This window comes from Petaurus breviceps, unplaced genomic scaffold (assembly GCF_028583685.1).
Source record: "Petaurus breviceps papuanus isolate PSGF00001 unplaced genomic scaffold, PetGlider_PUasm1.0 90630, whole genome shotgun sequence".
Classification (NCBI taxonomy): domain Eukaryota; kingdom Metazoa; phylum Chordata; class Mammalia; order Diprotodontia; family Petauridae; genus Petaurus; species Petaurus breviceps.
In genome coordinates, this window is record NW_027187291.1 from 374,282 (window position 1) to 387,084 (window position 12,803).

Here is a 12,803-nt window from a genome sequence, read left to right on the forward strand (position 1 = left end):
TGTTGAAGTACACAAATATCATAGTTCAAATGTCTGTTAGAACACACACAAAAATCAAACCATACCAGGAATTTCTAACATTTGGGTTGGCCACATTTGCCCTAGAATTCCTGTCCTATTATACTGACAGAGCTGTCCCACACGCAGGATAGAAACACGGTCCCCAAGGTCAGGAAGACTACAGCTAGTTAAGTTCCCATCTGATAATTATGCAAAAGACTGAACCTGCTTGCAGTGTCTTACTGATCTTGTCATATTATTGACTTTTGATTATTTTTTCCCTATCTGCTTTCTGATTTATTGATCATCAGGCATGCCACAGCTAGGGAAAACAATGGATTTTCTTTATAAAACTGATTGAACGTAGGTTCACCACCCAGGCTTTCACAATAATTTTTGGTAATCCCTCCCCCAAGGGAAGGGTCAAGAAAAAACAAAGTCCTTCTCCTCAGTTCTGTCAGAATAGATTTCTTGGGGTGGCCAGGTGGCGCAGTGAGTAAGAGCACCAGCGTCGGGAGACCCGGGATCGGTTCCGGCCTCAGATACTTGGCACCCACACAAAATAACTGGCCGTGTAACCTTGAGCAAGTTACTTAACCCCAATTGCTTAAAAAACAAAATAGATTTGTTACTAAAATGTCTTTTTCCCAGTTCACTAGGCTTACCTCCTGGGGACCCTATCCCAACCTTGTTGGTTTGAAGGTATTTTCCCACCTAAAGTTTGTTTAGAAGCGAAACTGCTTGCTTCATCACAATTCTCCTTCCCCCCAGCCCTTTATCATTCATTGATTGCAGCGACCTCCTCTCTAGTTCTACCGGGAAAGAGACCAAAGGGCACTTCTTGCTTCAATGTTGGAAACCACCCTTATCCCCAAAAGAAGAGGGCACACAAAAGCAGGGAGGTCCAGTCTATAGCTAGCAGCTACTACCACTAAGTCCTGTTCTTCTACTTTTCAGAAGTACCTCAAAGGAGCAGGTTAAGTACTTTGTGTATGTAAAAACAAAGAATACAAATCTTAATAATACAAAAAGGCCTCCTTGGGATTGGCCCTATATTCCAAGGCTACTTTCAGAACCACACCTATCTAAACAGAACAAGATGAAGAGAATTTCAGGGCTAGCAGATACAGCAGAGTAGAAAGGGAGAGGTAAAACTCACAGGCCCAGTCTACTGGGGTACCTGGGACTAACACAGCAAGCTATAGAGAACAGTCTTAGGTATAGTATATCCTCAAGCTGCAGCTGCACAGATATGGGTGTCACTTTTGGCAAGGAAAGAATCCCATAGGATACCTAACACATGGAAAGGGGGGAAGGAAAGGCTTCCAGGTATCCAGGAGCTTCTAGCTCTCCCTAGGACTGACTTGGGCAGCTACCCAGTACAGTGGATAGAAAGTCAGGCCTGGAGTCAGAAAGATCTGAATTCAAATACATTGGGCAAGTCACTTTACCCAGTTTGCTTCAGTTCCGTCATCTGTAAAATGAGCTGGAGAAGGAAATGGCAAACCCCTCCAGCATCTAAGCCAAGAAAACCCCAAATGGAGTCACAGAATCAGACAGGACTGAACAAAGGACTGACTTCTGCCAAGTGGGTTACAAGACAGACTATGATGCTCTTTTTAGGAGTAAGTGCCCCAAAGTGGGAAATGATTGTGATCAAAGGACCAAAAGGTTTCAATAAAACATTTCTTTAAAAAAAAAAAGTATCGGGGCAGCGAGGTGGCACAGTGAAGAGAGCACTGGCCCTGGAGTCAGGAGGACCCAGTTCAAATCTGGCCTCAGACACTTAACACAAAAACTAGCCATGTGACCTTGGGCAGGTCACAACCCCAATTGCCCTCCAAAAAGCAAAAAAAAAAAAAAGAGTAAATCCCCATTTCAAACCTTGAGCTCTCTATAGTGATACAGCAAATTATTCTCTCTCCAAATGTGAGGAAAATGAAGAGAGAAAAGTAATACCTTGTACCCACTTCCAAGGACTCACCCTCACTGAAATTCTCCTACTTCTGAATTGCTCCTATACGCCCTATGCTGATCCTTGTCCTGGACTTAATAGAAACTTCAGGTTGTTTGACACTGCCTAGGGTCCAGACTGTAGATACTAGGCCGGTTTGTAGTTGCTATACTGACTCATTCCACAAATAATACTATTTTGTCTCTGAATAGTAAAGTTGGCTACTGTCCCTTGTATGATAAAGTGTATAGGGCCAGAAATGAAGAACATAGTTTCTCAATCATCACAGCTAATTTCAGTTTACTGATAACAATGGGATGTTAGTAAAGAGATGCAGGACAATGGTAGAACATTTGCCAGAGGGGAATGGGGGAACCCCAAAGTGAGTCAGGCTGCTCCTCTAACAACATGACAGATGGCTTCCTGCTTGGCCCTTTCGGCACTGCCTTAACATCTGGGGCCATGCACTCACTGGCAGATTTGATATCAAAGGGAAATTACATTTATCCTCTGCTCCCTGATGTTGAGCAAATAAATGGATATTTAGGAATCTCCCAGTGTCCTAGCTCAGTAATTCAGATCGAGGGGAATGGAACAAGGATATTTTCCCTCCCTGAAAAAATTTATGTGATAATTTCCTTACAAGTAGAGAGAACCAATTACTTGATTGTTCATTAAGGGGATATTTTCATTTCTCTAATCTCAGCCTCCCAAGATTATCTTCTATCATCTCATATTTCCCAGGTCTATCCCTTACTCTTAGCATTTCCTTTCTGTTTCATCAAGTAAATGAGGTGTTACCACCCCGTATCGATGCTATATGTACATTAACCCTAAAAAAACTGTACCTATCAAGACAAAATGGCTAAGGATTCAGCTAAAGAAAAGCTGTATCATAAGACTGGTAAGGGGTGGCATCAAATTACCAGGAACACTATTCTTTTCCTGAGGCAAGTGGGATTGGGCCTTTGTTTCTGTAATCATCGTTTTCCTGCAGTTGTCAGAGAAAGAAACTTTTGCTTCCATGAGACCAGCATGATGTGGTGGTTTTAGAAGGTTTGAATATTTAAATTTTACTATTAGACTAATTCCAGCATCTTCCTGAACTTTCCAAACTAAGTCAAAGCCAGTTGAAAATTGGTCTCCAAAAAAAAAGAAAAAGAAAATGTCTCCTGGGGCGGTTAGGTGGCACAGTGAATAGAGCACTGGCCCTGCAGTCAGGAAAACTTGAGTTCAAATTTGGCCTCAGACACTTAACACTGTGTGACATTGGGCAAATCACTTAACCCTAATTGCCCTGTCCTCCCCCCTCCAAAAAGCACACACACACACACACACACACACACACACACACACACACACACAAATTGGTCTCCTATCTGAGGCAAACACCTCCAAACCCTCATCCCTTCACCATGGAATGACAGACTTGAGCCTTTTCCTTGAAAAATAAATTCATTTGTGAATAGAAAATAAATAAGAGTCAGCCTTAGGACAGGGAGAACTGCACCCCAGAGACCAAAGCTGTTTCCTCAAAGGGCTATATGTGGTCAAGGATGATGATTTCAGATTACACATGGATAGTTTAAGAACACAGCAGAATGGGGAATTCTGCAAGTTCCTATTGGTCTTAATAGGTTTGGGGATACAGGATTAAATTTTCCATTGCAAAGGTCTATTGGATCCTTATATATATTCACTTCCTCTCTTTATCTTACATGTGAGACAGGAAAACTAGAACTTATTACCATGTCCTGGTGATTACTATGACCAAGAGGTATAGATATGTGTAATGAAATCTTGCAGATTGATTTCCCAGTTAAGACCAGCCTACCCCATACCTCCTTCCCCTCCAGGTTTATATGCTAGGTTCTTGCTAGGGTGTAAATGATCATTAGAAACCTGATGAAGAATACTTAAAGGGATTAAAAGTCCTACAGGTTTATATTGTCTTGGCTGATGTGACATCACTCATATCCAACTCTCTCTTCCCTATTCCTGTGGCTGCTACATCTCCCATTTCAAATTCCATTTCCAATCCAGACTGAAGACCCATTCTGGATGACTAGAAACTATAGAACTCATTAAAACTAGTTTGAAACTCTGACAAGATTTTATTTTAAAAAACTGCCCCTCTTTTTTGAACTGAAAGGTGGCTGAAGGTGGCTTCCTTCTCACTCCCAGAAGCCATAACATTTGGAAGACTTGGTTTCAGATGCTGTGAAATGCTCCAACACCAAATCAACAGACCTTCCCATCCCACCCTACTTGTGCCACTGAACTGGCTGAGGCTTTTCAACTTCCACATTCATCTCTTCATATTCTTCCCATGGTTGGAGTTTGGGGCCAGGGATCATCACCGTCTGAAAGAACAGAAAACATTGTCATCCTTCACCCTCCCTGCCCAAGGCAAATACAAGATGGTATCTCAGGCACCTCTAGCAATTCTAATTTTGGCCATCACGTTACCACTTCTCCCCACTAGGTGGAGCTCACACTGTGGCCTGAGAAATCAAAGAACCTGAAATAGTCTACCCAATTAGGCACCCAGTTATGTTACCTTGGGGATGGGTTCCTTAGAAGGGGCCCAGGCAGGGACAATTTTGCCATGCATTCTCCAAGCTCCATAGGGGTTTGTTAAGTGTCTCTCAAAAACCACATACTCCAACACATCCTTGGGCACATCTTCTTGTCCATACATCAGCCGCCCAAACCGGTCATAGATAGCCAAGGTCTGTACGAATTAGAAACTGGTCTGTTAAAGTCCATGGAAAATTCTTGACGGAAATGAAGAAATGAGGAGGGAAAACACATAGGGCTAACTTTGGACAATCTTTCTATCCTATACAAATTCCATCAACTAACCCAGAATGTCACAAGTCAGTAGAGGCGGAGGTTTCCTACTAGTTCTGTCCTATGATGGTGGTGATATAAGGGGAAGGCACTAAATACGGGGCTGAGTCCACCCCAGAACCTTCAGAACCTGCTGTTGTGTGAAATCTGTACAATGAGGTGGTGTGGGAGAAGCTGTTCCCTTACCTGGCGAGTATGCATGCGGACAGTGACTTGGCCATATATGTTGCCCTCGCTCACCATATTGGGACAACGAACGTGAACTACCCTTGGTGGTTCCAGAGATTCCACAAAGCTCCAATGTACTGTCTTAAGTTGGATGTCCCACACCATTTCCTGTTTTTATAGAAAATTAAATGTTGTTTGTCCTTCTGTAGCAGCTGACATTTGCCATACTGCCTCACATTTCCTACAACCCAGTACCCAACAGTGTCCTTTTCCGTCAAATTTCCTCTTGACTGTCCCATCTTCTTCAGGTCTTCTTTTTTCCCACCTCTGAACCTTTGCTTAAGTTCTGGAATGGCCTCCTGCCACATCTTTCGCCTTCCAGGAAACCCCTCCACACTGACCCCAACCCATTCTCCAAACGGTCAACATATCTGACCCAGCCTTTTCTCCTCATTTTCTTTTAGAATTTGCTCATTACTACCTATATTTCTGTTGACTCCATGGTTGCTCTTTGTTTTCCAAACTTAGGCAAAGGTTCCAATTTTCTCTGATACACCCCTAGTATCTGACTGGCATATAGGACTGTATGCAATGTAAGCAACGAGCATTTATGTAAGTATAAGTAGTTCTAGAGAAGGAAACATATCTATTCTATTATATATTCCAAGTACCCTGTGCACTTAGTTGATTTGTGTCTGACTATAGCCCAAGATAGCACAATATAATGAGTAGAGGGCAGGTATAATAGTCAGGAAGACCTGAATTCAAATCCCGCTTTGGGTATTAACTAGATGTATGACTCTGGATGGAAATAGATAATAACAGCATCTATATCACAGAGTTGTGCTCAGGATTAAATGACGTAAAGTAGAAAAAGTATTTTGCAATATAATGTGCTGTATATATGTGCTATATAAATGTGAGTTATGAAGCTGTAAGCACTATAATATACAACGTAATTATTTTTTAAGTTATCAATGTCTAAACAAAAATTACAAAATGAAAGCTGGTATACCAATTTCCTTGTACTATCAACAAAGATCTTTTCTAAAAACAAACAAACTAAAACAGAGGTGTGATGCCTGAAGCCTGCTTGGCCCTATGCAAGGGAAGGGACCTACCGGGAAGCAGCGCTCAGTTACCAAGGCATGAAGTCGGTCATGGTCTGAGCTAAAGAAGAAAAGAAACATGTCACTGGTTTCTGTTTTCTGTGCTATGGGTGTAGAGCTTTGCTGTGATAAGGATCTGAAACCAACTGAGCTACACAAAATATCCTTCAAAAATCTGAGACCCAAGGGAAGAATAAAAGAGCCTTGAAATTTCAGGAATAGAGAAAATTATCTGGCATCATTTTAAGCTGTGAGGTTGAGTGAAATGCCTCGCGAGGGGTTTGGAACTGATTTCTTCTCCAGAAACATGGCCTGGCATAGCCAATGACATTAGAAGAAATTCACAGATTTCTAGTATGGGTTGACCTTCTATCCCTTTTAAAGATATTAAGTTTACTTTCATCTCTATTCCCGATAGCAAATAATGTAGGCCAAACATTTAAATATGTTTCAGGAGCATTAATCCTATCTCTATGTTCTTTAGAAATGAATATCATCTTGTTCATCTTGTCACTGTTTTCAGAACCACTACTCTGCCAACTTCCATATCAGGTCAATGACTGAGCCAGATCCCAAAGTTTCCTGGGAGGTTTATCAGCAGCTGACTGTGCCCCAAGAGAGTCCAGGAATTCCAAAAACCAGTGTTCCCCAACCTAGGCAGAATAATTTACACATAGAACCCTGCAACAAAGTATGCAAGATGTAGGGGGAGCCCCCCCCCACTCACATGTTGAGGCACTGATGAGCTTCAACAAAGATCTGCTGAGCTTTTTCTGGGAAGGTCTTGATTTGGAAATCAGCATCATATTCTCTCACTTTCCGAATTCTGGGGAAAAGAACATGAAACCAATTAAGATACCATGCAAAATGCCTGCATTTTAAAAAATGTTTTTAATAGCTGTTATTTAAATAGCATTTTAAGGTCTGCAAAGCACTTTACAAACATGATCTCATTACAGCCTTACAACAACCTCATGAGACAGGTGACTATATAGGTATAATTACTCTTATTTTCCAGGCAAGGAAACAGAGACTAAGAAATTTTAAGTGATTTGCTCAGGATTACACAAGTAGTAAGCATCCGAGGTAGGACTGAACTCTACTTCTTCCTGATTCCAATAGCAACTCTATCCATCATGCAATCTTACCTCTAAAAGATAGACAAGTATAGGTGGGAACCAAGAATCTCTATTATCAGGAGCCTACTCAAACCCCGAGACAACAACCCACATGCCAGGTATAATCTGCACAATGGTAAAGCTAATTCAGCCCTATCACAGTAGCCCAGCCTTTACTGCAGAGGTCTCTTTTTTAGCAGATGTGGTTCTCAAGCTTTTCCTCAGTGGTAGAAACCTTCGGTTTAAACAAAACTGTGATAGAACCCTTGCGGTAAAATCCTCTAAAATTATTATTTTAATGACTATTAGCAAACAATGTAAAGTTTATTTATAACAACTTGGGGTGTTTCAGGAGTCCTTGTAGCACAGTTTGAGAAATTCTGCCCTAATAGAAAGATTATTGGCCTGGGAATTAGCAGACCTGGGTTCTGGTCCCAGGTCTGCCACTAACTGTGCAAACCCTAATAAGTAACATCAGTTCTATGAACCTCAATTTCCCTTTCTACTTAATGAGAGTGTTTAACTAGGCAGTCATTAAAATCTCTTCTATTTCTACTTCTCTGTGTTCCTACCCCCTAAGATGTAAGATTTAAGAGGATGATCCCAAATCTAGATGAAGAAATGCTAAGAGCTGAGATGCCAAGAATAAGAGCTTTCTATTAACTTCCTAAAAGGGTTTTCAGGTGGTTCTGTTAGATTATGAAGGGTTTGCCTAATCCAAATCATAAGGAACTAAGGATGCCCCCTTTGGGAATAAAATACCTGACTGCTAAGGCAGGAAGCTGGGTCCAGGTTAAACTCAAGAGCTCACACACTTACGCCAACTGTGAGGCCACACCCTGCTTTAGCTTCTCTGTCTTCTGCTGCAGGCCAGCCTTGGAGAGGGATGAGAGGCGAGCGTCACCCTCAGGAGGCACATAAGCATCAAATATTCCAGCTGTGAAGGAAGGGAAGAAAGAGGATGGGGAGATAGCAGGAAAGTGCCAAGAGGTCATAAGTATCAGGAGTTATATCAGGGTAAAGAGGCTAATGAAATGATGTGAATTTAAGTTAGGTTCCATGCACTCCAGAGAGGCAGTAAGATCAAGAGGTAGCATGTTCTTTGGGGAAAGAGTCTCAGGCTGGGTATCAGGAGGACTGAGCTGAGGTCTCAGTTCTTGACCTTGGGCACATCACTTCACTTTTATGAGCCTCTGTTTCCTCTTCCAGAAAAAAGTGTTTTATTCTTAATCCTTTCTTCACCCAACGATGGGATGAAAATAATCAAGGTAAAAGACAGAAAAGTGCTTTAGGAAATAGAGCTTTACGTAAATGGTATAATGCTTAAGACTGAACCAATCTCAGCCTTACTCATCCTAATTGAAGATTCTCCATTTCCAAGGAGACCACTGGGGTCAGATGTGGTCAGTCTGGCCAGGATCCTGGCTCCCCACCTGTGCAGGCCAAATGAATGGGACGCTCAAGACGTTCTTTGGGGATAACAATCCCTGCTGCACGAGCATGTTCCTGAAACTCCTTCTCAGTTTTGTATTTAGGCTCATAAACAGGGGGTGTAAAGCGCTTCTTGGTCCTCACTGGGATCACAGTGATGGGCTGGGTCACTTGGGCTGTACACAATGGGACTTCTAAACTCTAGGAGTAGAAAAAAAAAAAAAGACATGCTTTATCCCCTTGAAAAAAACTCTTGCCTCTTGAATACCTATGAGTTAGTAAAGAAGCACTCCCTGAGTTTTTACTATGGGAAGATATCAAATAAAGAGAAGAGGGAAGCTTTACCCTAAGGAAGCTCACAGTTCAATGGCAGTATCACAGCACATGCCTTCATCTGTTTCATTTCAGACTAGCAAAACTATGCATTGTTATCATTCTGTCATGACCCAAATAAAAAAAAAAATGACACTGACCCTGCCCTCTAAAAGCTTTTTTTCCTTTTTTTTGCATTTGGGTCCCCAGGCTTAGCATAATGCTTGGCCCATGGCAAACATTTAATAAATGCTTGTTGCTTACCAAATTGAGCTACTAGTTTTTGAAAATCATTCAGTTCTACTGCCTCAGTGTATTTGTCCAGTCTAGTTATTATGCCTCGCATGTATCCCTACATCCCTACCTTTTAAAAATTCTTCCTTTAAGATCCAGTTCAAGTATTGCTTCCTCCACAAAGTCATACCTAATCTCTCCAAATGAAAGCTCAAGTTTTCCTAGAGCATTCTCTCTGTATCTTCCCTAAGGTACTTTGCATGGTTTTCTTTTTTCCACCTGTCAGATTTTACCTTGTATCATATTTACTTGTGTACATCCTGTTAGACTGTAAACTCCTTAGGCCAGGGAAAGGATGTGCTATTTTTCACCCTTGTATTGGGAGGACCTAGCACAACACTAGCAACTTAATTGCTGTTTTTGGAACTTAACTGAATATTTTCAGCTGAAAAACCTTCCTCTATTGGGTGCCCCCTCAAAAGTAACACAGTGAGCATACATTCTACTTCTTTGCTTTTGCCAACAGTCTCTGCGAAGGTGAATTTGCATCTGTGTTACTGATTAAGCTGGAAGAGACCTTATAGATAACTAGACAGTTGTTCCACATACTCTGATGAAGCCTATCACTAGCTTATCTGCCTGTTCAAGGTGATATGAGGACCAAACCAAAAATGACAGTTCTTTGCCTTAAGGAATCTCAAGTCTAATTGGAGAAACAGAAGTATATATCTATACTCAAAACAAAATATATACAAAGTTAGATAGAAGGTATTTTAGAGGTGGAGTGTGGTGGGATCCAAAAAGGCAACAGGGAGGAAGTGGCCCTTGATCTGGGCTCTGAAAGAAGTCAGGGTTTCTAAGAACCTTGCACTAGTAAAAAGAGAGGGCATTACAGGCATAAAGGAAAAGCTTGTGCAAAGGTAGAGAGACGGAAGATGGAATACAATATATAAGGAACAGCAAGGCCAGTTTGGCTGGATCACAGAAAGTATGAAAGGGAGTAACATGTTTGCATTATAATCATGGAAAGGTAGGCTGTTGTCAGGTTAAGGTCTTTTAAAGGCAAATGGAGGAGTTTGTCATCCAACTCCCTTATTTTATAAAGGAGGAAGGTGAGAACCCAAAAGCTTACATAATTTAACTTCTGGCTCTGCAAGGTAGGAATTATGAGCATCCCATTAGCTTGGGAACCCAAAAGGGGTGTGGGATTACATTAGAAACAAGGGGTTTGCTCAAGTCACAGCCCTGAGGTATTCTGGTTTTCTTCCTTACCTTTAGTTTGTTTTTTGCTTTTTGGAGGTGGGAAGGCAGGGCAATTGGGGTTAAGTGATTTGCCCAAGGTCACATAGCTAGTAACCATTAAGTGTCTGAGGCTGGATTTGAACTCAGGTCCTCTTGACTCTAGGGCTGATGCTCTATTCACTGAGCCACCTAGCTGCCCCCTTCCCTCTACTTTGAAGGGAAGGGTCTGGGAGGATAGGAAAGAGTACAAAAAGTTCAAATACTGCTAATTGCCAGGAGGCAGGCAATCCAGCCTACTCTAAGTAGCAGCAGCAGGCCCAAATGGAGAAAGAGGAAAGGTAGCAATGTACTTCAGGGTCAATCTCCTGCTCCTCAACCATCACTTCTGCTCACACTCTGGTTACAGAAACTTCAGGACCATAAGCCCAAAAGCCTGGGGAATAGCATTCCTCCTATCTGTACACCCTGTCTCCAGCCCAATCCCAGCAGTCTTCATTGATGGGAGGCTATCAACAAAAACAGAGAAACAAAATATACACTCAGTATATGATTATTGAGAAATTTTTTATTATCTTGTCACCATCCTACCATTACCACTTGCCTACTGCCACCTTAAGCCCATAGATCTAAGAACCCAGAAATAGCAGTCTCCCCCAATAATTCAAGGAAGCAAATCTTGAGAAAATGAATGCCTCTGAATTCATGAAGGGGCTTCAGCCCCTGCCTCAACAATCTCAACTATTGGAAAGACCCAGCAAAGAAAGTTCTCATCCCCAAAGTCCTTGGCCTATCAAATGGTTCAACATGGTCTTATCAATGAAATGTCAGTAAAGAAGCACAGGTCTGATCACATCACTCCCATAATTCAACCAACTCCAGAATCAAATACAAACATCCCTTTGGCTCTTAAAGCCCTTCATAACCTGGAACCTCTCCTCCCTTTCCAATCTTCTTGCACTTAACACTCCTTCCAACTCCCTGAATTTTCACTGTCTCCCAAGCGTGGAATTCTCTCCTTCTTCATCTTCACCTCCTCGCTTCCTTCAAGTCTCAGATAAAATCCCACCTTTTGCAAAAAGCCTTTCCCTATGCCTCAGGACGCTAGCGCCTTCCACAAGAGCTCACCTCCTGTTTACCTCGTGCATATATAAAACTCGTATACGTTGCACTTGCGTGTTGTCTCTCCCTCATCAGATTGTGAGCTCCTAGAGGAGACTGCTCTTGTGTTTCTTTATATCCCTAGTCCATAGTAGGCAAATATTTGTGCACTAATGAAGGAATATTATTTGCCGGTGCACCTTGAGGACCATCGGACTTGCAGCCAGAACCTCTCCTAAGTGTGTTGTCTCCTGTTAGAACAGAAGACCCTGGAAAGCAGGGAATGTCTTGCTCTTGTATTTGTCTCCCCAGCGCTAAGAATATCGTAAGCGTTTAATAAGTGCTTATTCATTCGTTCTAAGGTTGGGCCTCGGAGCCTCAGGGTGACCCAGACAGAGGCCGGGGAGAGGAAGCCACCCCGCGGCTTCTCCCCTGCTGGGTCTCGCCTGGATATCACCGCAGGGGTCGATACCACCCCATCTCTCCCTCCTCCTCGTCCCCAATCCCCAAAGCTACCCACCTGGCGAAAACACCAGCCCAAAGCCCGGGGCAGGGAGAGCACCCCTGGCCTCACGGGTGCCGCCATCTTATACGCGCGGAGACCGCCGGGAAGAGGTAGGAGACCGTAGGGAGGGCGGGGTAGCGAGACTGCAAGACAGTTCGCGCAGGGATGATGGGGTGGGGCATAGCCGGGGAGTGGAATTTTCCAGGGCTTGCGGCCAGTCTCTCCTCTCGCTTTCCACCTTCTCTCCCTAGCTAGAGATAGAGAATTCTCGGGCTCGCGCGCGTGCCACGCGCCAGGAACCTTGCCGAGGGATGGGGACGGGGAGGGAAGAGAGAGGGGGAGGAAGGAGGGAGGCGAGCCTGCGCTTGCGCCTGCGCTCTCCACTCGCTCTAAGTAGTCCCAGTCTTTGGCACCTGGTAGGGCGCAGAAGCGCCCTGCTTCTTCTCGCCCGCTACACAGGGAGCGCCCTCGGGCCCTGGCAGACGACTGCATCCCCACCCTCCCATTGCCAGTGACTGTAGGGTGTATGTAGGGCACCATGACCCCTAGAAGGGCAGAGAGACTCGGGGGTGGGGCTGGGGGGTGTGAAGGGGAAAAACCTTCATTGGCCTGGAGCCAGATTTCTTGGGTTCTAAGGCCTAGCCTTGAGCTTAACACATAGGATGACCTCGACCCGGGTCACTTCTCGTCCCTAGGTGTCAGGTTCCTCACCTGTAACCAATCAAGGAGAAGAAACTGCCTTCTCTACCACCAAATGTTGGGGATGAGTGAGGTCATGT

The 12,803-nt window shown here is 43.4% G+C and overlaps 1 protein-coding gene across 1 annotated transcript; it reads right to left on the reverse strand.

Moving 5' to 3' along the window:
* Window positions 1-4,045: 4,045 nt before the first annotated feature.
* Window positions 4,046-12,579, reverse strand: MRPL45 (mitochondrial ribosomal protein L45). Its single transcript, XM_069064289.1, has 8 exons — window positions 12,040-12,579; window positions 8,636-8,834; window positions 8,022-8,139; window positions 6,812-6,910; window positions 6,097-6,145; window positions 4,994-5,143; window positions 4,515-4,688; window positions 4,046-4,317 (listed from the first exon to the last, which is right to left on the reverse strand). Exons 1-8 carry the CDS (start codon window positions 12,562-12,564, stop codon window positions 4,219-4,221), a joined length of 1,413 nt encoding a protein of 470 aa, XP_068920390.1. The 5' UTR covers window positions 12,565-12,579; the 3' UTR covers window positions 4,046-4,218.
* Window positions 12,580-12,803: the final 224 nt, after the last annotated feature.